General features: G+C 35.9%; 1 protein-coding gene across 1 annotated transcript in view; it reads left to right on the top strand.

Moving 5' to 3' along the window:
- LOC145998828 (sedoheptulokinase-like) overlaps positions 1–21,201 on the top strand; it is a 51,855-nt gene extending 30,654 nt beyond the window's left edge. The window contains exons 3-7 of the mRNA XM_083135485.1: positions 2,049–2,183; positions 5,138–5,281; positions 6,362–6,557; positions 14,615–14,792; positions 18,071–21,201. Coding sequence (XP_082991611.1) covers positions 2,049–2,183; positions 5,138–5,281; positions 6,362–6,557; positions 14,615–14,792; positions 18,071–18,082 — 665 coding nt within the window. The 3' untranslated portion in view covers positions 18,083–21,201. The remainder of the gene's footprint in view (positions 1–2,048; positions 2,184–5,137; positions 5,282–6,361; positions 6,558–14,614; positions 14,793–18,070) is intronic.
- The last annotated feature ends 1,264 nt before the right edge of the window (positions 21,202–22,465 follow it).

The raw sequence follows: 22,465 nt of genomic DNA, 5'->3' as shown, positions 1-22,465 counted from the left end.
TGTGTGACATTGAATTTGAAAAATAACATCTTTCATTAAACTTCTTTTCTAATATCTGTCATTTTGTGGAACCAAATTCCAAATTCTGAAACATTAAATCTGCATCAAGCTTCTTCTTAAAGGTCTGTACTTAATACATAATCCTTTGCTGTTTCCTGCCTCTGGCTGGATCAAGTCAAGCCTCTATTTTTTCCTGGTCTTCCACCACTCCTCTCTTTCCATGGTGATCCAATCTTGTCCTCTTCTCCTAACATTCTCCACTATCTGCTCTTTCCACCGACATCTTGGTCTCCCCCTTGGCCTTATTCCCACTTCTTGTGCATGGTAAGTCTTACTGGTATCCGAACCATCTCATCTGTGCCTGATCTATCCTGTCCTGAAGCTTCACCACCCCCACTGTTTGTTGGATCTCCTCATTCCTTATTCTATCCCTTCTAGTCTTCCCCAATATACTCCTTAAAAATTTCATCTCCACTGCCTGTATTTTTCTTCTGTGTCTCTCTGTCATTGTCCAAGTCTCTGCTCCATACATAATTATTGGCACATAGTATGTGTTGTATATTACCTTATTTGAATGCTTTGATATAGTCCATCACCCATTTGTCCACTTCCAGCTCCTCATCTATTCTTCCACTTCTCTCAATTATGCTTCCTAGACATTTGAAACTCTCCACTACCGTCAACTCTTCTGTGTCCATCTTTATTCTTGGTTCATTTCTGGCTCTGTTTCTTGTTATTAGCACCTCACTCTTTTCTGCACTGAATTTCATTCCTGCTCTTCTGATTTCCTCATTCCAACTATCAAGCTGTCTCTGAACTACTTCTTCCCTGTTCCCCCATATTACCAAGTCATCAGCAAACAACAGGGCCTTCATTTCTTCCTCTCCCATCTTCTTCCCCGCCTCTTCGTTAATTGCATCCATTGTAATTATGAAAAGCAGTGGGGAAAGAGCACTTCCCTGTTTTAGTCCATTACTTATACCTATACTCTGTTCTTCCCACTGGTGTCTTCACACAGCTCTGGTTGGCCTTGTATGTGCTCTGCACTCTACACACTATCTCTTCCTTGACTTCTTTCTCTCCTAGAGCCTTCCAAATCTTTTTCTGTCTTTGCTATCATATGCCTTTTCTATATCTAGGAATGCCATAATCAAATCATTTCCATACTCGTAGTGTCTTTCCTGCATTTGCCTTGTGGTGAATATCAGATCTACTGTTGATCTGCCTCCTCTTCTACATACTGTTCCTCTCTCATGTTCAGCTCTGTTACTTCCCTTATTCTTTTCTCTAAGATTTTCTCATACACCTTTGCTGAGTGGCATATAAGTGTTATTCTCTGTAGTTTTTACATTCCTTTCTGTCTCCCTAATTGAATATGGGAACTATTAGTCCCTTTGTCCTGTCTCTTAGTGCAGTACTTAATACAGTAAGCTGTAAAATGGTTGGAGTACTTATGTATGGTGCTATATCCAGAAACTAAATGCTGGTTGGAACATGTAACACTGACACTTTACATTTACAGTATATGAGTCACATTAGAGTAAGCAGATGAAAAAAATTTACCACAGAAGTCTGAGTTCAGACCTCATATTTTATTCCAGCATAAAGTAGCGTGACACAGAACTAGATTAATAAAGTTTGCAAGATTCCTAATTATTCTCAAGACAAAATCATTTCAGAAATTTTGTTATGAATATTGATTAAATGTACAAGAAGAGGCACTTCATAGAGCTGTCATGTCTGAGAAAGATTGAAACACTGAAGAAAGAATAGAGCATCAAGTATTTACATACTTATTGTAATAAGTTACATTTGTTTAGAATCTTCCTATAATATTTAGGTTAATCTTTGTATTGATTGCATTGCTTTAGATCTCTGTATAGAAAATAGACTTGTGTTGAAACAAAACTGTTGCAAAATGAGTAAAATTTAATAATGATGATAAGATAGAATCTTTATTAATGTATATTTGTTGTTAATGTATATTTGTTTTGTGTTCTGTTTAGACTAAAGTAATTATTGTAAAGAGATCAAAATATATATTTCAGGTGCTGGATTGGGTGATCTTCAGTGTTCTGTGTTTGCAAGTATGGATAGTCACGACTGTGCTGTTCTTAACATTTCAACATCTGCTCAGATTGCATTTGTTATGGCTAGTGACTTTAAGCCAGAAAGACAGCCAAGTAAGTTCTGTAGGCTATTGCTATGTGATCTGATCAAGAATATTTTTTATGTGGTAGAAAATTATACAGAGCATTCGAAAAGTCCCCGCACTCAAAGTTTGAGAATTTTTTGCTTATAATTTATTGAACTTGTAACATAATGAGAACTTGTAACATAATGAACATTTGTTACATATGTCTTGAAATAAACAAAGAATAATTTGTAAACCGAATGTGAGTAATACTGCAATCTCTGAGGTCGGTAACACAGACAAGACAGCAAACCACTTTCTGCACATTGAAATACACAACAAGAATATTAAAACTAAATTTAAAAGTCATCCATTGCTATTTTACCTGATGCTGGATCATTGGGAAATAGACTTCTCCATTTCTCCACACATCTTTCACTTCTGGCACAGAAATTCCCGCTTCCGTTCTGCACGTTTCCCTGTAGTGGGCGTTACACCATTTGATTTCAATAGAAGCAGACAACAGAAGATCTGCTGCTTTTTGTTGCTGCGTCTCAGTGGGTGATGTGCTTAAAAGACATTGTTGAGAAACTGGGATTATACGTCTCACAGCGAGAACTGTAACAGCAGCAGTACTTTAAACATAACATAAACTCGTTCTTGAAACTCATACCAATCCCTACTGGCAAGCTTGCCAACTCATCCAGGTGAAAGTATGAGTGCGGTGACTTTCCGAATGCACTGTATAATGAAATGAAGTACTCACTTATTTGCAAAACTGCTTATTTATGAAGTTGTATTAATTTTGGAGGCAAAAAAAGAAGTTTCCTGGATAAGTGAGTACTTCATTTCAGTACATTAAGAATATTTATTCAGTGGTGGGATATCTTCCTCAAATGTTTGTGATCATGAAACAATCATTTCAGTAATTTTATTGTGTATATTGATTATATGTACAGCAGGACGAAGAGCCACTTGATGGAGCTGTCATGTTAGTCTATGGGCAGCCAAGAATTCGGTATAATTTGGGGGTACTAATTTTCCTATATCTGACAGTTATATGGGTGGGTAAGGATAACAAAAAAATATGATTGCCATCTCATAGTGGTAGCTAATAGAAATGGAGGCTAATTCAAGATAGCGGATGTTGACTTTTGAATAAATAGCTATATCTCTGAAACTACTGGTCCAATTTCAATTATTTTTTTTCAGATGAAAACTTAGACGTGGTCTATGTTTAATGTTATCTTAAGTTTTTCGATAGGAGCAAGCGTTAATTAATAAATCACAGATTTAAAAAAATCATATTTTTTACTAAAATTATGTTTATCATTAATTTACTAATAATCTAGACATTGAAGAACAAAGTGGTCCAAACAGAAATTGTTTAATTTGATATGTTAAACTTGTTGGTTTTGACCTCAGGATTTATATAAAACAAATCAATTATGTAGAGTGTATAGCGAATGCTCCTAGCTGGGTATGTCTTTGGTCCGTTATTCTACCCAGTGGCATACCGGCCACCCCCACAATGCAGGGGGCTCCGTTATGTTCTCTCTCTCTGTACTCCTGAAATTTTATATAATCCCAGAAATTCAGCAGATAGTTTTGCTTATTTAAAAAAAAAAACTGGGTTTACGAAAGAGAAATTTGGTTCCCAGTAACATATCTTACGATAACGCCTGCGATAATAAGCAGTGGCATATTGTCTCAGTCAGATAGAGGGTCCCGGGAAACTTGACATATGTGTCTTCTCCGAAATGCAGAATTAAGTTACTTGCTCACAGATGGCAATCGATAGGAAGCTTCTCTCATCTCATACCTTTATAGCTATGTAGTTTTTGTAAACGTGGTGTAGTGTAGTGTAATACAGTTGTGCATCCAGTAGAATGCTTTATTGTTACACAATACCTAAACGAACAAACTTGCTAATTCATAACTTTTTTTTACCAGTAATATTACGTGATTTTTAAAATGTAACTTCCCACCAAATATTTTCAAGAGGGCCCCCAAGCCTCAATATGAGGTTGAAATAAGATCTGAGATAAATTTCCCATATTGTTCACACCTGTTATGTTTTACTTCAAAGGGGCCCAAAACTCAGGAGGTGGAGCCCAGGGGCAATTACCTCTTTGTCCTTAGGTCCAGTAGCCCCAATTCCACCATGCTACGTAGTTTTTGTAAACGTTGTGTAGTGTAGTGTATACATCGTATACAGTGCTCGAAGTGCTCCAATCCCTCCAATTGGCATTTCATTGAGTGACAAATTTTCATTGAATAAAGTCGTCACTTCTTAATTTTCTACCTTGCAAGACTTGAGTCTGCTTCTATTTCTTCATAGCAGATTGCAATTGGCCTTTTGATGTTAGGTCACCATCGACAATCTAGAGGTCCAGTTCAACACCCATAACTGAAATGATAAGTTTGCTTGAGTATACAACTCACTATTAGTATTAAAAGTGTAATGTGAGCAGCTCTTAACGTTGAATCTTGGCATGGCATAGCCAGAGGATGTTTTTTTCGGCTAAAGGCGCATCCACCTCTAAGTCCAAAAAAGGGGTGTTTACTATCCTTTTAACAAATACCCCAAATAATATTTTTAAATATATGTGTATTATATGTAACCCAATTAAAAAGAAAGTTTCGAACAAAATATACAAAGGACCACGAACAAAATAGTTGGCTGTGTGAAGCCTCCACCCTCCTTTAAAAAAGAATTCTGGCTGTGCCACCACCACATTGCCACGTGCCTAAGGAAAGCCTGAAGAAGGGGGTGGTAAGACCCCCGAAATGTCACATTTATCGATGGATGGTACTCATTTGTCGTAAGTAATTTAGGGTTTTATACATTTTTATATTTTTATTAATTATAAAAATATTTTAATATTTGCTAAAAGTGAGTAATTCGCACAATGCAAAATATGAACTTTAGTGAATCATTTATGGATGTGATTGATATGTCTTTAAAGTATTAAAATAACATATGCTTTTTATTCATTTCAGAGATTATGCCCGTAGACTATTTTCCATATTTTGGTGGGAAGTATCTTGCAGTAGCTGCATCATTAAATGGTGGGAATGCTTTGGCTACTTTCGTCCGCCTTTTGCAACAATGGACACTTGAGCTCGGATTTAATGTTCCGCAATGTGAGTTAAATTGCTATCTGCTCCTGAGGATGTTGTTTTTTTAATGGAAAAGGTTTAATTAAGTAAAAAATAATGCCCAATTTTGTCAACAAGAACATAATCATAAGAATTAAATATAGTTTTAGTTGCTAATAATTTATTTTCCTTCGTAGGGATGAGACAGACCAATATTATTGAAAATAGATTAATTATTAAGCAAATTTCCCGTGACCAGCATACCTTCCGAAATGATAGCCTAATTCTCTATTGATTAATTTTATTATTTATTCTCTTTATACCTTCTGTAAAAGAGACACTTTATATCCAACACCTTTCTCTTCACAGTTTAGGGACTGTATTTTACCAAGTCAGGTATAATCTTAGCACTTTCCACCACAACAAACACTAACTATGAATGAATGAACAATTTGATTTATTTTACTTCGCTTTTCTGCAATTTTTGGCTAATCGCGAAAATGAGGATGAATGTTGATAAAATGAGATGGTTGAAAGGACAATCCCAAACAGATATGGACCTCAAAATGCAAGCTCCATGGAGGATTATGCTGGCTGTGACACTGGATCCTTGCTAGTCTGCAAAATGCATTTCATGGGTGTACTACGTGGAAGGGAGGTTGACATTTGGGTGTCTTCTGAAGGAGTTACCCCTAACACACCAACAAACCCTAACTCTTTTGCATATGCACTCTCTATTGATCAAGGTTCAATATCAATATACACTGAATATCATCTTGGGAAAGTATTGGCTGGGAACAACCTGGAGCAACTTTGTCAACCATTTTGCCAAATGAGAATATGCACAGCACACATGTCACATAGACTAGCGGAGAAAGAACAAGGAAACAGTACTTGTGCTGCCCTCAGGCAGGCAAGTTATGACCTGAAATATCAGAAGTTTTCATCAAAACATTCGATGAACGACGTAGAAACATGTATACATTTCCACAAATACTAAAAATCAAGGAACGTAAATTTACGTTCTCCATGCCGAAAGGGTTAAATTAGGATATTAATTTGTCAGTTGTAATGCACATTGTAAATGTAAGTTGAGAATCTTCTGAATTTTGCATATTTTTGTAGCCAAAATCTGGGAGAAGATTTTGACTCTTGCTGCAGACGATGGTGCTATTTCATCTCTCCATGTAATTCCTACCTTGTTTGGTGAGCGTCATGTTCCTGAGCAGAATGCCACTGTGACAAATATTGATCCAGGCAATACAAGTCTAGGCCAAGTTACACGTGCACTTTGTCATGGAGTGGTAGAAAATGTTCACAGGTAGGTGTGAAAACTTTATTTATAGTTAGGCAGGTGCATCTCTTTTTGATTTGTATATGTTAAGATAAGGTTCCAATAAGAGAGATTACATATGAGCTTTGGATTACTGAGAAGTTAGTAGAGCATCTGACTACCGTGCAGGGTACCCAGGTTTGATTCCTGGATGGGGTGATATAAGGCTGGAGTTTTCCAGCCTTGTCCCTTCATAAAGTGGCTGTGGGGTTCACCCAGCCTTAAATAAATGGATATCTGGAGGTGGCGAGAGCCTGTTGCTGATTGCATTTCCTCCAAAATGGCCGAGAGCAAGAATGTGTGGGGTCCTACCCCCATATCCCCTAAAATGTGCCTTCATGGCACAGTACATTATGCACAGTGAACTTTACCTTCCTATCCTATAGTGCTACAGCCCAATATCGGGCCCTGGCTTACCTACAGACTGCTGGCCTCCCTCCCACGTGGGCCACCAGGGGGCATGGAGATCTGCATCCAGATTAGGGAGACGGGTGGTCAGCCCGACCAACCCCCAGCAGTTGTAGGATGTCGTGACCGAATTACGCTCACTCACTCTGAGCTCCCCAATTTTCCTCACGATGGTGGGCTGCCATCGGCCCTATACACAGGCCGAAAATTCCCGGAGACTGAACCCGGGATCAACCCATGCCATCCCGCAACCGCCATCCAAAGTAAGGTGTCTTAGACCGCACGGCCACAGAGGAGGACGAACTTTACCTTACCTAACTATAATGAAAAGTTAAGTGAAAATTGTGACTCAATCAGGGATAGAACAAGAGTTTTTGGTGTTTTGTACCATACCTCTGATCTACCAAGCCAACATCTATGCATGGAAGTTAAGACTCCCAAGACTGTAATTTCAATGTTGTGTTTTTTATTATAAATTTAAATTTTGTTAAAAAAATTAACTATTATCTTCTTTTTCAAATTACTGAAATACTGTATATGCTGCTTTTTGTGAAGAGAAGAGAATGTTTATAGCCTTATTTATACAGAACAAAATGTGGTATGATTCTGAACTATCATTCTTACTTTCTAAAATATTCTGTTTTATTTAGATCAGTATATAATTTCTGAAAAATAGACCAGTAGCCTGATACCACGGAAAACAGCCAGGGGTGTCAGGGGTTAATATAGGGTTTTTCAATAGGAGCTACTGGATATTTTGTTGGTAAAAGACACACAATAGGAAAATCATCTCTTTATTTTAACACATAGTATATCAATTACAATTACATAAGAAAGAGAGATGGTCATCATGGCTCCTCTAGCATGGTATCACCTTTTGTATACTGTATTTACACGCATGTATAATGTGCATGCATGCATGTATAATGCTTACCCTGGTTTTTGATGGGGAAAAATGACAAACCATTATATCTCGTATATAATGTGCAGTACAATTCGGTTCAAGAAATGTCTTTCTTAGTTGTAAGCCGTAAAGCTGTTGATATGCGGATCAAGAGGAGAATATCATCTTGTGTATACAATGAGTCCCCAACCCATGCCACCTCTCCTTCCACTGAGTTCAGCATCCCAAACCTTTCACTTCTGTAGCCACCTTGTTCATTATGTAGCAGAAGCTAGATCAAAATTATGTTATGGATTTGCAGCACTCAGGAAGTTATTTTCTATTATTTCTCACCCGATACATACCGCTGATACACATCGCATGTGCTGCCAGAATGGTGCAGTTTTACAAAGTGAAAATTCATGGTAAATGGCCATTTCACTTTTATAGTGTTTTTTTTTAAAAAAATATTATTACTAAAGAAATCCAACCTGGTAATTTGTATTTGCGACTGTTGAAAACTACGTGTTAAATGCAGTGATGTAGTAAAAACATGTGTGGTTTCTGGCAGTAAAAATATGTGTGGTTTCATGGTGACAGCCCGAATGATTCCATGCATAATAAACACCACAGTTTTTGGGGGTAAAAATTTTGTCAAAAAGTGCGCATTTTTCATGAGTAAATACGTTAAATCCAACTCTAGCTCGGAGAAAATAACCCAGCAACATCAAATCTTTTGCAATTTTTTGTTTTTTTGGTCGAGTGCATATACAGACCGAAATAATCATGCATTGATTTTCATAGACCATGAATTATCATCATACGTTTTCATGATGAAAACTGACTAGTGATCAACTATATCAACTATGTCAATCATAGCCTCTGGTAGCTCTTATTAGAAAACACGTACCATATTTACTCAAGTACCATGTGCCATAATACAAGGTTCGCCCATAAAAAAACCGAACTTTTTTTTTTAGGGAAGAAAAGTAATTACCTTCAAACGACTTTATCACCTTCAAAATAATCACCAGAAGAGGCATTTGACCAGTGTTTGTGCAGGTATTGGAAACACTGTTGATAGTCATCGACAGTAAGTGTTCGACAAATACACGTAACATTTAATTTAATGTCCGCGACGTTGCCTTTTCATAGGCATCTTAAGCTTGGGAAAAAGGAAAAACTCAGCAGGCAATAAGTCCGGAGAATATGGAGGATGATTGATCACTGTCACTGAATGCTTAGCAAGGTATTGTACAGACAATGTGGTATGAGGCCGAGAATTATTGTATAACAGAAACCATTGGCCAGAATCACAGAGGTTCTTCCTAACCCGCTTCATCCTGTTTCTGAGTTGACCAAGCACTTCCTTGTAATACCACTGATTGATTGTTTGGTTTTCAGGGACAAATTCATGGTGGATCAGTCCTTGGGAATCAAAAATGCGATCAGCAGCACCTTTGTCTTCGATTTCGACATCCGTGCTTTTTTTCTTTACGGGCAATAACTGTCCTTTCCACTGCACACACTGTCTTTTTGTTTTGGGGTCATATTGTAAACACCAGGTTTCATCTCAACACACACTGCCCGTATCATCTGTAATGTTTCAGTAAACGATTTACCCAATTTGTAACAAAACTTTATGTTGTAACATTGTTCCATCTTAGTGTGCATATTTTGTATGCCGCCTGCACACAACCTGCATCTGATGCATGCTTGCCCCGATAACGACTGCCTGTAACAGGTTGAAACATGCACTGACGGGAAGTTTAGATATAGCTGTTTGCAGTGTTGCCAGAATACGGTACCTTTTTATTTGGTTTGGTTCTTTTTTTTTTTCCTTGACAGTTCGGTTTCTTTATGGGCAGACCTCGTAATTTATGAATTTCAAAGGAAGGCAATATGGATTTTTTTAAATCAATGTCACTAAATCATTTAAATCAGTGTTGCTCCACACAATCACCAATTTGTACAACGATATTTCTTCCACTCGTTTCATAACTACTGTCATATTACTTGTGACAGTAGTAACGACACAGATTAGTAGTCCGTGATAAACTTGTCCAACAACAACTATGCAGCCAATCACAGTGTATCAAATACAGTTGTGCATCTAAACCCGTTTGAAGTGCTAAACAATGCAGAAGTTAGCTCCATAACAACTGCATGGGCTCACACATCAAGTGCAAATGCTTTCCCATTGAAACACATCAGCAAAATGAGAAATCGACACAAAAAAGTAAACGTCGTGACACAAATAAATACGACCAAAACACTCTAGTCAATAAAAGATACAAAGGTAATGTCTTAATTTTGGGTGATAGCCATAGTCGTGGTATTGCTTATAAGTTGGGCAAGAAGTGTAGTGAATACAATGTATCTGGATTTACTAAACCTGGCGCCCCATTGACAGAAGTTGTTAAATCATTACCTGACATGTGCAAGGACTATGGAAAAAACGACCATGTGATCATAATGGGTGGTTCCAATGATATATCAACAAATGAAGAAAAATTGGTAATCTCAGTACTTAAAAACTGCCTTGAAACAACTAAACATACCAATGTCGTCATTACTGCCATTCCACACAGATACGACCTAATACCAACTTCCTGTGTAAATTTAGAAATTAACAGTGTGAACTCTAAAATTTACAAAGTGTGTAAATCCTCTCCCACAGCAAAAATGCTAAACGTTAGTGAAATTGGAAGAGATGGCCACACAAACCATGGCCAACATCTGAACGGAAAAGGGAAAACACTTCTGTGTGATAATCTCTATGCACTATTTACTAATACACCACCCTTGCAGAAATCAGTGTACCCTCTTAAGGAAAAACCAGAAAGTGAAGTGTGTGAAGTGCAGTGTGATACTAACCTCGTAACTCCAAACAAAAATGATGATACGGTAAAAGGTGAAGAAAAAATTAGTGTCAGTGTCACGGACAGGCCTTTGAAAAGGAATATAAAAAAAACCAATCAAACTAAGGGACTCTTTTTTATGGTAAGTGAGAGTAAAAAAATGAGCAAAAATAACACTTCCTTAAAAATTATGCATAACAATGTGCAATCCATTACCAACAAATCAGATCAGATAATCATATCTCTAGAAGAATTACAACCAGATGTATTTACTGTAACTGAATATGGACTCAATGAAGAACAAACAGAATTCTGAAGGTTAAAAGGGTACAAATAGATCTCATTCTTTACAAGAAAAGAGTTCAAAAGTGGTGGTATAGGCATATTCATTAAAGAAAAACTAATTGGATGGAAACAAATACACTGGTTAGAATCACTATGCATCGAAAAGGTCTTTGAAGTAGCAGGTATGGAAATTGATATGGGAAATTTATCTGTGAAGATAATAACCCTATACCATTCTCCAAATAGTGACTCTTTTATCAAAAGCTAGAAATCATGTTAACAAAAATAACAAGATCAAATTGCAAAATCATTATCCTGGGAGATATTAACATTGACGTCCTCAAGAGCAATAATAAAAACACAGAATACATTGATCTCCTTAGGTCCTATGGACTCTCACAGATAATCACAGATCCAACTAGAATAACATGTAACTCCGAAAGTCTAATGGATCATGTTATCACCAATCTCCCCTCTGACACAATACAAGCAGAAGTGATACACAACTTAATATCTGATCACACAGCACAAATTGTTGAAGTTAGTATAATCAAACCACATTACAACGCAAAAATACCTATACGAATAGAAAGCCGAAACATGGAGGAAGACAATGTAAACTATTTGTTACACCTGTTAGGTAAATAGAATTGGGCTCTAGTATTTCAAGAAAGTGAAACCGAAAACATATGGGAGAAGTTCATGACCATACTAACTTACTTCATAAATCTTGCATGCCCCTTAAAAATAAAGCATGTTCAACCAAACAAAAAAACAAAAACCTGGGTCTCAACCAAACAAAAAAAAAACCTGGGTCACAAATGAAATAATACACAAAAAGAATGACCTCAAAGATATTTATGACAAAATGTGCTTAACTAAGGAAAACAAACTTTGTGAGTCATATAGAATAAAGAAAAATGAATATAAAAAAACTAATAAGATATGAAAAATCCAAACACCTCAAAGATAATATCAGAAATAATAGTAATACATCAAAGGCAATTTGGAATATCATAAATGAGCAACGAGGCAAAAAACCCAATAAGCGTAATGAAAATACCACATTATTTGAAAATGAAGTAGAAATAACTAACTCTAAACACATTGCGGATACATTCAATAAGTATTTCTCAAACTCCTATGTAAACTGTCCCATTGACCCCACAAGTGCCCAAACAACAAAAATTGAATCAAATACTGTACTGAACTCCATTTATTTAGATGAAATAACCTTAAATGAACTAGAAACTACGATAAAAAATTTAAATAATAAGAAATCAGCAGGTCCAGATGGTTGGTCAAATCATCTAATTAAAAAATGTTCTCAATACATAACATTACCACTACAGTATGCTATAAATGTCTCTATCAATAGTGGAATTTTCCAAAAAGTACTGAAGAAAAGTATAATTAAACCAATACCAAAAAAAGGAATGGAGACAGAAGTAAAAAACTATAGACCAATAAAGATCACATCATCTTTCTCAAAACTGTACAGCTACTTCTCAATTTATTGAGATAATTATAGATGCATTAGAAGATAATGAGATACCCTGTGCTATTTTCCTGGATCTGTCCAAAGCCTTTGACTGCTTAGACCACTCTATGCTCAAGCAAAAAATATACAATCTTGGCATTAGAGGAAATACATACAAACTGATAAAATCTTTTCTCACGGATAGACCACAGTACACCCAGATACTACATACTGAAAACTCCGTGGTTCACAAAATTATATCTGACACTGAATATGCAAAAACAGGAGTCCCTCAAGGCTCTATACTAGGCCCGCTACTGTTCATACTATATACCAACGACTTACCCGCTCCAGACAATACAAATATTTTAACATACGCAGATGACACAACCATAACATGCAGTGCAAATACACAAGAACAATTAGAAAGACAAACCTACATATCAGTAAATATAATAACTCAGCACTTAAATTCATATAACTTGAATGTAAACTATCAAAAAACAATGTATATGGCTTTCAATCCTGGAAATAAACCCAATTTTGATAATATAAACTTACAAATAGATTGTAATCAAATTAATTATGAAAATCCAGTTACATTTTTAGGTTTAGTTATTGATGACAAATTAAGATGGACATATCATATTGACCATGTATGCAAAAAAGTAGGGAAAAACTTATATCTCCTAAAACTCCTAACACAATATAATGTGTCTGAAATAAACACAAATCTATACTATTGACTTGTATATCCATACCTAGAATATTGCATAATAGCATGGGGAGGAGCTGCGCAGGAATACACTCAAAGATTGCTTACTCTACAGAAAAGAGCAATAAGGATATGTTCAAAATACCAATTAAAAACTCATGTAGAGAATTATTTAGAGAATAAAATTATGACCATATATTCCCTATATATTTACAAAGTAATTGAATATGTACTAAAACACCGTAAATTAGATAAGAATTTGACTGTTCACAACACACATCAAAAAGAGAACTTCCACATGCAAGCACACAGGCTTGTTCTCTCAGACAAATCACCTCATGTTGCAGGAATAAAATACCATAACAAACTTCCCACATACATCAAAGAAATTACAGAAACTCACAAGAAACTGAAATCAATTAAACCGTATTTAACAGATATACCTCTATACGTCAATGTTAATATCTCCCAGGATAATGATTTTGCAATTTGATCTTGTTATTTTTGTTAACATGATTTCTAGCTTTTGATAAAAGAGTCACTATTTGGAGAATGGTATAGGGTTATTATCTTCACAGATAAATTTCCCATATCAATTTCCATACCTGCTACTTCAAAGACCTTTTCGATGCATAGAGGTACCTCTGTATATATATACCTCTGTATAATATATTTGGATTATCTGTTTTACAAGTTTAGTATGTAACACTTATATAACTGTTTATGTTTAACCCATATGATTTATTTGTATTTTTGTGTTTGCGTTTTGTTCTTTTTATTGTAATCTTACTCCATTTGTAATATTTAGTATTGTATGATGTTTTCCACACCCATGGATATGGGTCTACGGAAATAAAGAATTTATTATTGTAGAGTATTGGAACAGGATGCCAAATTTTCACTAATGTTTAAATAAGTTGTAATAACAGGTAAATCCAATTAGCGGTTGCGCTGAACCATTTCCAAGATGGCAGGTGTTGAACATGAAGATATGTGATCTCACATGTAATGTCATATTTTATATGCTCATGTGGTACTAAATTGTCTTTCTGGTTCTAATCGTCCATTTCTACCTTTGCTGCAAAGCCAGGAATCATATGAATAAAAGAATATATTGATTACAAAGGTTAATACTAGATGCCATAGACTGGTATAAGCTAAGATGGAAAATAGAAGAGTACTTTAGAGTTTTAAAATCAGGATGTAAGATAGAAAGCTCTCGTTTAGCTACAAAAGAAAGATTACGGAAGCTAATTGCTATAAAGAACATAATTGCATTTAACATTTTATATTTGACAAAAGTGGCTTTATCAAATCTCATGGAAACCTGTACTAAAATTTTAAGCAACGAAGAGTGGAAGGTATGCAGATTATGCACCAAGTACTTGTACAATGTTTTTTACTTTTCTGTAGCATGATGCCTCGAAAGATGCTTATCAATTCTGATATCCACCGCATCATAGGGATTGGATCTGCTCTAACTAGGAACAAGGTCCTACAGCGAGAAGTGGAACACCAGTATCAGCTTCCAGTGGTCATTGCTCCAGCCAGCGATGCTGCTTTAGGTGCTGCTCTTGTTGGTGTTTCAAAGGTATGGCAATGTCTTTCAAGTTTCTGGTGTTATTGTTACAAAGCTCATATACTGTGCAAGTATCGGGTAATCAAAATGACTCAGCACTTCAGAATACAACACATGGATGAAAAATGATACCTGCAGTATCAAAAATAGTCACTGTTGCCATCTGGCAATGAGCTGGAAGACAGTTAAATCCATCGTGAAAAGTCCTTACGCCAGGAGACAAAGAACCAACCCAATGCAGTTTTCACTTCATCAAGGGTTCGAAACTATCATTCTTAAAGATACGTGTATATGTTGTGTATCCAAAACACACACAGCTACTAATACTTGAGGTGTTGAGATCAACTTGAAATCAGTCTCAATCTCTACAAATAGCTGTTCATCTTCCAAAGTATTATACAACTGCACATTCCATTTATGTTTTCGAACAGTGCTGTGCTACCCAACAAATGGATCAAGTGATAGTCCAATGGTGCAATAAGTGTAGAATCTGATGGGTGAAACAGTTTCCCAAACAGATAATTGTCACCCAAGTCACCTTAGTTGCATGTTGTTTGGCATTATCATGAAAAACCATCCTTGCATTTCTTACAGGAATTCATGATGAAGAATACACTGTACAGCTCACCAACCACAGAGCATAACCTTATTTGGGTGCAATGGTGGTTTTGGTTGTTTGGGACAGGTTTATGAAGTGCTAACCAATGTTTAGGATTGTCTTACAAGACTCGCTTCTTATCAGATGTTAGGGGCATATCCTTTCGCTGACAAGACAGCAAGGGCAGATAAACATCAGATCTCAATGGCTTTGTACCACCATCATCTCTTGGTCACCCAGCTATCCACTTTAAATGATTTCCACAGGAGATGGAGGTGGAAATTGGAATGTCTGTACTGTGGTCTGAATTGTTTCATCACTGCCGAACATTCAGCCATTGCCCATCTCAATAGCCGCTGCCTGACCCTTGATTTCCAAGGCTGTTACTCTTTTCTCTAGGGATTTGTCAACATCCTGGGATTTCCTGCACCTCCTTTGGAGTGTTCATTCACTTGCAACAGCAGTACCAAAGACTAGCATATTTTCTGTACTGAGTGCAGTGATGTTACTCCCCACACAACATACCAGGGACAGCTGATTCCTAGAAACTCACTTGAATTTGTATTCAATGTGTGTATTAAAGAATGCAGTGTATCACATTTTCAATCATATCAATATGTACAAAATGGCAACCAGCGCATGTGATAAAACTAGTTTTTACATCTTTATTACTGAGTTAAACAGGGAAAAAATGCAAGAAAATGATCCAAACATGAAGAATTATTGCCTTGAGTTGATCTTCCTCCCAATATTTATGCTCACTTTTTCGACATATTCTACTTTCTCTTAAAACATTTAAAGGGTTTTAGTTTTTCGTAATTCTGTCTCTTACGAGGAAAATATCATTTCAGCATTTCACATTAAACCATAATTTACTCTCATAAGCTTACTTTTCATTTTCCATGCAAATATTTCTTCGCGATCGATTGCACCACCCGTCTGGTGGCTTTGTCTACAGTGCCAGTGCCAAAACCCCGATGCACGGCAAAAGAAGGAAGCACTACGCCCACCCTAGAACGGCAGAAAGTGAAAGGACCACGTCAACTAGTGCCGCCGTTAGCACAAGCGGAAGAAGGAGCCACATCGCCCGCAGCAAGACAGTACACACCTGACGAAACAACCAGACAGGTTGCAAAATTGATTGTGAAGAAAAATTTGCATGGTAAAATGAAAAGTAAAGTTATCAGAGTAAATTACCTATCTTGCTTAACCGCCAAACAGATATATTTAGAATTATTTTCCTGTAGTTTACGGTTATTACAAGCATAAGTTGTGACGTTTCAGGAGAACACACGTCACAAAGAAAAACTGTTTTCTTATGCTTGTAATAACCGTAAACTACAGGAAAATAATTCTATAATGCAAGCAATGCGTACATACAAAAAAAAAAAAAAGATATATTTAGATACAATTAAACCATAATTTTTCAGCTTCCGAGTTGTTACCGAATTTCTTACGAAAATACAGGACAATAGATGCTTATTGATATTTCTCTACAATCTTACATATTTTGCAAGCCAAATTAACCACTCACTTGCTCTCCACCTAGTCTTATTAAAACTCCTTTACAAAAGGAATGGAATTGTGTTGTTCCTTATTTCGTCACTTCCGGCACATAACCCTTTACAAGGTGCCAAAACTATTGGGGCAAATACAGTATATTTCCCTTTGTAGATAAGATTTAGAATAGTGCCGGGGCAAAAGTGGCGAAAACTGGGGGGCAACTGCCCCCCCCCCCCTCACCACCACTGTATATGACCATGTCTCTGATGTATCTTCACTTATACTCTGTTCGGAGTGAATGATCGAAAGCAAGTCTCTTCGCAAATAGTGACTCGAGATAGCTCGACCAATGAACACATGGAAGGGAACAGGATTGCATGGATGATAATAATAGGGTATCTAATCCTAGTTTAATACACCACCAACTGCAGTTACCAGCCTTTGCAGCACCCTGTAGTGCTTCACTCCGCCCACTTGTTTTCTCCCCTTATCTACCATTACATGCGATCTTGCTCCAGAGATTCACAGGATAAGAGTATAGAAAAATTACACATTTAGATTATTTTTCCATAAACAGATTATAAACACTAAGTTGCCGAAGGCAGTTTATTAAGATATAAAAACACACTTAACATGTAACGTTTCAACCCTGTATCAGAGTCTTCCTCAGACGAAGAACCATTCTAAAATGATGAAATACGCACACACAAAGCCAACTGTCAAGAGGCGATATGTATTTAATTCCTTTGGAGAAATCTTCTAAGATAAGGACTTTCAACATGATTTGTTTTTGTGTGGCTACTCACCCTGCTATGTGTATGTAATCTTTCTGTGTGTGTATTTCATCATTTTAGTTTAGTTCTTCGTCTGAGTTAGCCCCTGATACAGGGTTGAAACGTTACGTGTTAAGTGTGTTTTTATATCTTAATAAACTGCCTTGGTCAGTAACTTAGTGTTTTTAATATGGAAAAAGCCTTAATTTTATTATAAACAGATTATGTGAGTATCATATTTTTCAAAGGAACAAAAGATAGATGGAACAATTATGCACCAAATTACAGATTTTGTACATAAGTATCAATTTATCATCATTATTATCTTAGACTGATAAGAACATGATGTAATCATTCATGTTCGTATTACATTAAATAGTTTCCTTTTTAATAGATGATTTTCTTTTTAATTTTAGGCAAACCACTAATGCCAAAAGTTTGTGTTTGCTGTACCCAGAAGATGTTTTAATCTTGCCATTAGCATTGGAGATCCTCAATATATTGAGTTTCAGCCAGAAATAAAAAAAATATATATATACATATATATATACTTTATCCACCGAGTGTAAGTGCATTCATGTAAACTAGTCATAGTCTGGTAGATGTAGAGTCACATGTATTTTCACGCATATATTTTTTGATGTTATTTTATTGTATTAGTTATTTGTATGTGCACACATCACATTTGGAATATTTAGTATAGTGCACTTAAAAATGTAGTTTGTTGATATTTGTTATAGATAGCATATACAAAGAGAGATTATTGATTGCACTGTATTATCAGTAATTGCCTTTATTATAGTGTGTTTATTTTTTCACAGAATGTTACATTTTCTTTGGGATATTAGTAGTGATAATTATTGCTTTTGTGTAGTATCAATATGGTTGTTTATTGTAGCAATAGCACAAGTTGTGCATTTGCAATGCATATCAGTCTTATAAATATTGTTATTAAATGAAGGAAGTAATCAGTCCTCACGAGCTTATTCAGGAATGTATAAACATTATTGGATTGAACCACTGAAGGATGGAAGCAATATTCTACAATGTGGAGAAGTAAAAGTGTAAACACTTGGCTTTGTTTTAGAAACAGTTCCTTACAATTGTTTTGTACCCACAGTATTACGTTTCTTGCTCAAATTTTATTTAGTATTCCTGGTGCTATACAAAGTCATGGTGCAGATCAGCAGTGTGATGTTTATTCAGGATAGCTTGTATACATATTACTAATTCTCACACATTCAACAGATTTTGTATCATTCCAGTGGAAAATTTGTTAGGAAAGTCTGCAAGGCCCTTCTTTTGTTAACCAAAATTAAAATAAAGCATCATGTAAGGCATTTTTTGTTACTGCTTTACACTTCAACTACATATCATGAAACAAGAATGAGCAAGACATTATTGAATAGAAATTAACTTGCATTTTGAGAATTGACACACATTAAAGTGTGGTGAAACACTTTATAATTTACAGAACCCTACTTGTTGCATATTCTTGCACTGTTGGAGACTATTTGTAGTTTGAACACTATTTGTTCAAAACTATATTATGGAAATTAATTTTAACAAGAAACTGTTACTTTTCCTGTATCACGTTGCTAATGGTGCTATCTGAATTCTTACGTACAGTCACTGGCAATAAAAATGGGACACCTAAATCCTGAAAACTGGCTTTCCTGCAATGAGTTATGTGTGTTGCCTAACTTTTTTGGCGACAGCAGAACTTCCTATTGAAAAGGTTGCTATTGAAGTTGGCTTATTGCCTTAAAGTTAGGAGCACACATAATGCATTGCACGGAAGCCAGTATTTTAGGATATAGGTGTCCTATTTTTTTGCCAGTGACTACATGTGTAAAAGTGTGTACTTGGATATTTCATGTCTGTTTTTATATATATGTGGAAATTTTTATGGACATAAGAAATGTTCAAAAGTACCTGAACATTCATAAACAAATAACACATGTTAAGATATTTCTTATGCATTCCTACATTAAAGTACATAAGTTTTGCAAAAATTAATTCAATATACTAAATGTTTGAAGTGTGCAACTAATAAAAATATTATTTTCCTGTAGTTTACGGTTATTACAAGCATAAGAAAACAGTTTTTCTTTGTGACGTTTCAGGAGAACACCCGCTCCTTTCATCAAACATTTATTTTCATTTTGACTAAAGATACAGTTATAACAATGGTTAGTAATTTTTTAAACAAAAAGAATCCGTTATATAATGGATGTTGTGAATGTTACATTGTTGTAATATAGCAACTTAACTGTGAAAAAAGCAGTCTGTTTTATTTTTATTTCAGATTTTTTTTAAATTATGAATCCCAAATATCATCAGGTAATTCAAATTCATCATTGTTTTCACAAAGTCTCTTGATGTTTTCTGTTACATTAAATTTTAAAGATGGTGGCTTACTCCATTTGTGAAAAAGAAAACTCCAAAAGTTTTGTTTAAAAAATTACTAACCATTGTTATAACTGTATCTTAAGTCAAAGTGAAAATAAATGTCTGATGAAAGGAGCGTGTGTTCTCCTGAAACGTCACAAAGAAAAACTGTTTTCTTATGCTTGTAATAACCGTAAACTACAGGAAAATAATTCTATAATGCAAGCAATGCGTACGTACAAGAAAAACTATTAATAAAAATATAACTTGTGCTTTTTCTTTAACTTTTTTGATGTGGAGTTTTGGCAGTCTGATATAGCTTTCACAGATTTTTGGAGAAATTTTCAGAATTGCATCAATTTGTAAAAAAAAAAAAAGTATTTCATTGTTATTGAAGTGAATACAGTGGCATGGTGGTAGGGGGCATAACCATTCCTAAAAAAAAAAAGCCAAAATCAGGAAAAGATGGTGAAATGAGGGCTTACTACTAAAAACAAGGTATGTACCCCCCACCCTGTTTAAAAATTCTCTGGCATGCCACTGAGCGGTAAATTATCCTTGTTGCAATTGTTTACATACACACGACCATACAAGTTTTTCATATGTTCAGAAGGAAATTATTAGTGTTATTTATTTGGAAAACATGGCAGCATGTTCTGGTAATGCTTTTTCTCACAGTGTGAATTTGCTCGACATCAGCAGTGACGAGAATATTTGAAATCGACTGCAGTTGCTTTCCATAAGTTAGTTACCCATGTTGAAAAAAATCAACTGAAGTCACTTTCAGCAGAGGAAGAGTAAAATATGACACTATGTATCATTATATGAAACACTAATACCTGCTGTGGGTGCTGTTTCAAGAGTGAAGAAAATCTGCAGTAGTCTGCAGAACAAAACCTGTACATCATTGTTGCACTTCCCTTTTCATCCAAACCACCAACATACCTTATCAAATCTATCACTGGAATATTCACTTTGTTGCCTTCCCCCTGTTTCCAGTTTAACCCTAATCTTCTTGGGTAGATGTTGAAACCCATAGATTATATGCTATTTGCAACTACTCTTCGGTTCGAAAGGTTGCATTGATTACTAAGGGTTCACACCTATGCAAGTCATCTATACAGGAGCCGAAAGGCTTAACTTTGTTGCTTTTTATATACATTTTAAGTACATCACAACTTTTTTTGTTACTATGGAAAAGAGTATATAGATCTTGCTCAAGATAGGGAAACATGGCCTGTGTTGCTGCAGCCATGAACCTTCGGGTTTAAGAAGGCTAGAGAGTTAGTTAGTTAGTTAACTACTGCATGCTTCTTCTAATGCAATAGGAGATGGAAACAGCTATATACATACATCTACACATTTTGTTGACAATGATGTCCATTTTTTTTTCAATTCATGCCTTTCTGCCATCTCTAGGTAGTCCTAATATTTTCCTCAAAATGTAATTTTATATAAACACTTGCATGTACAGCATCAGTTTGATTATCTGGACAAGAAAAGATATTAATAAATATTAACAATTGTGTTTTTGGCCGGTCGCGGAGACCTACTATAATGTCTGCGGATACGTCGGGCTGACCACCCGGCTATTCCAATACTGGTGGAAGATCTCCATGCTTAGAGGTGACTAAGGAAAGTGTGGGAGGGAGACTGGCAGTTGGTAGGTAAGCCAAGGCCCTTCATGGGCTGTGACGCATAGGATTATTTATTTTATTATTACCAATTGTGTTTTTGTGGTTTGCAATGTTAGGTAGTAGAGATTGAAAGAGTATTTCAATAAAAGTGGAGGGATAGGCAATAAGAGTAAAATTAATAAGAATCACAGTAGAATTACATATGCAAATTTACATAGTTCAGTATTTTTATGTAGTTGTGCTTGTGTGTTAGACAAGATCATTATTATCACCTGTATTGTAGATAGTATTGAAAACCTCTGGAAAAATTAGCTTCATCATGTATCAAACTTGGCGTGTGGTATTCTGTGTCTGTGCCACTGAGCTACCAAGTCAACTTCTGGCCTCACAAGAATATTTTGAAGTCGCAGACATGCAAGAATGTAGCATCATTGCAGATGTCAGCACTGGCACAATTGTTGGTAATGCATGCATCGCATTCCACTGCATAGTGGAAGGGAGATTTCACACTGAAGAGACAGGCAAAAAGCAACATGGAGAATTTGCACTGAAGCGACAAGTGAGAGGAGCCCATTCAGTCGGGAGCAAAACATTCACCATGCATGCACGAACAACAGCAGGAAGTGACATGATACACGGTAGCGAGAAAACGGCCCAGTCCGAGCAACATATAAAGAACAAGCGACACATGCAGCTTGCCGTGTCTCTTCGGTTCGAAAGGTTGCATTGATTACTAAGGGTTCACACCTATGCAAGTCACTTGTTGCTTTGGTGTGAAATCTC

This window comes from Lepisma saccharinum, chromosome 14, assembly GCF_977018435.1.
Source record: "Lepisma saccharinum chromosome 14, izLepSacc3.1, whole genome shotgun sequence".
NCBI lineage: Eukaryota > Metazoa > Arthropoda > Insecta > Zygentoma > Lepismatidae > Lepisma > Lepisma saccharinum.
This window is presented reverse-complemented; position numbering and strand designations above follow the sequence as displayed.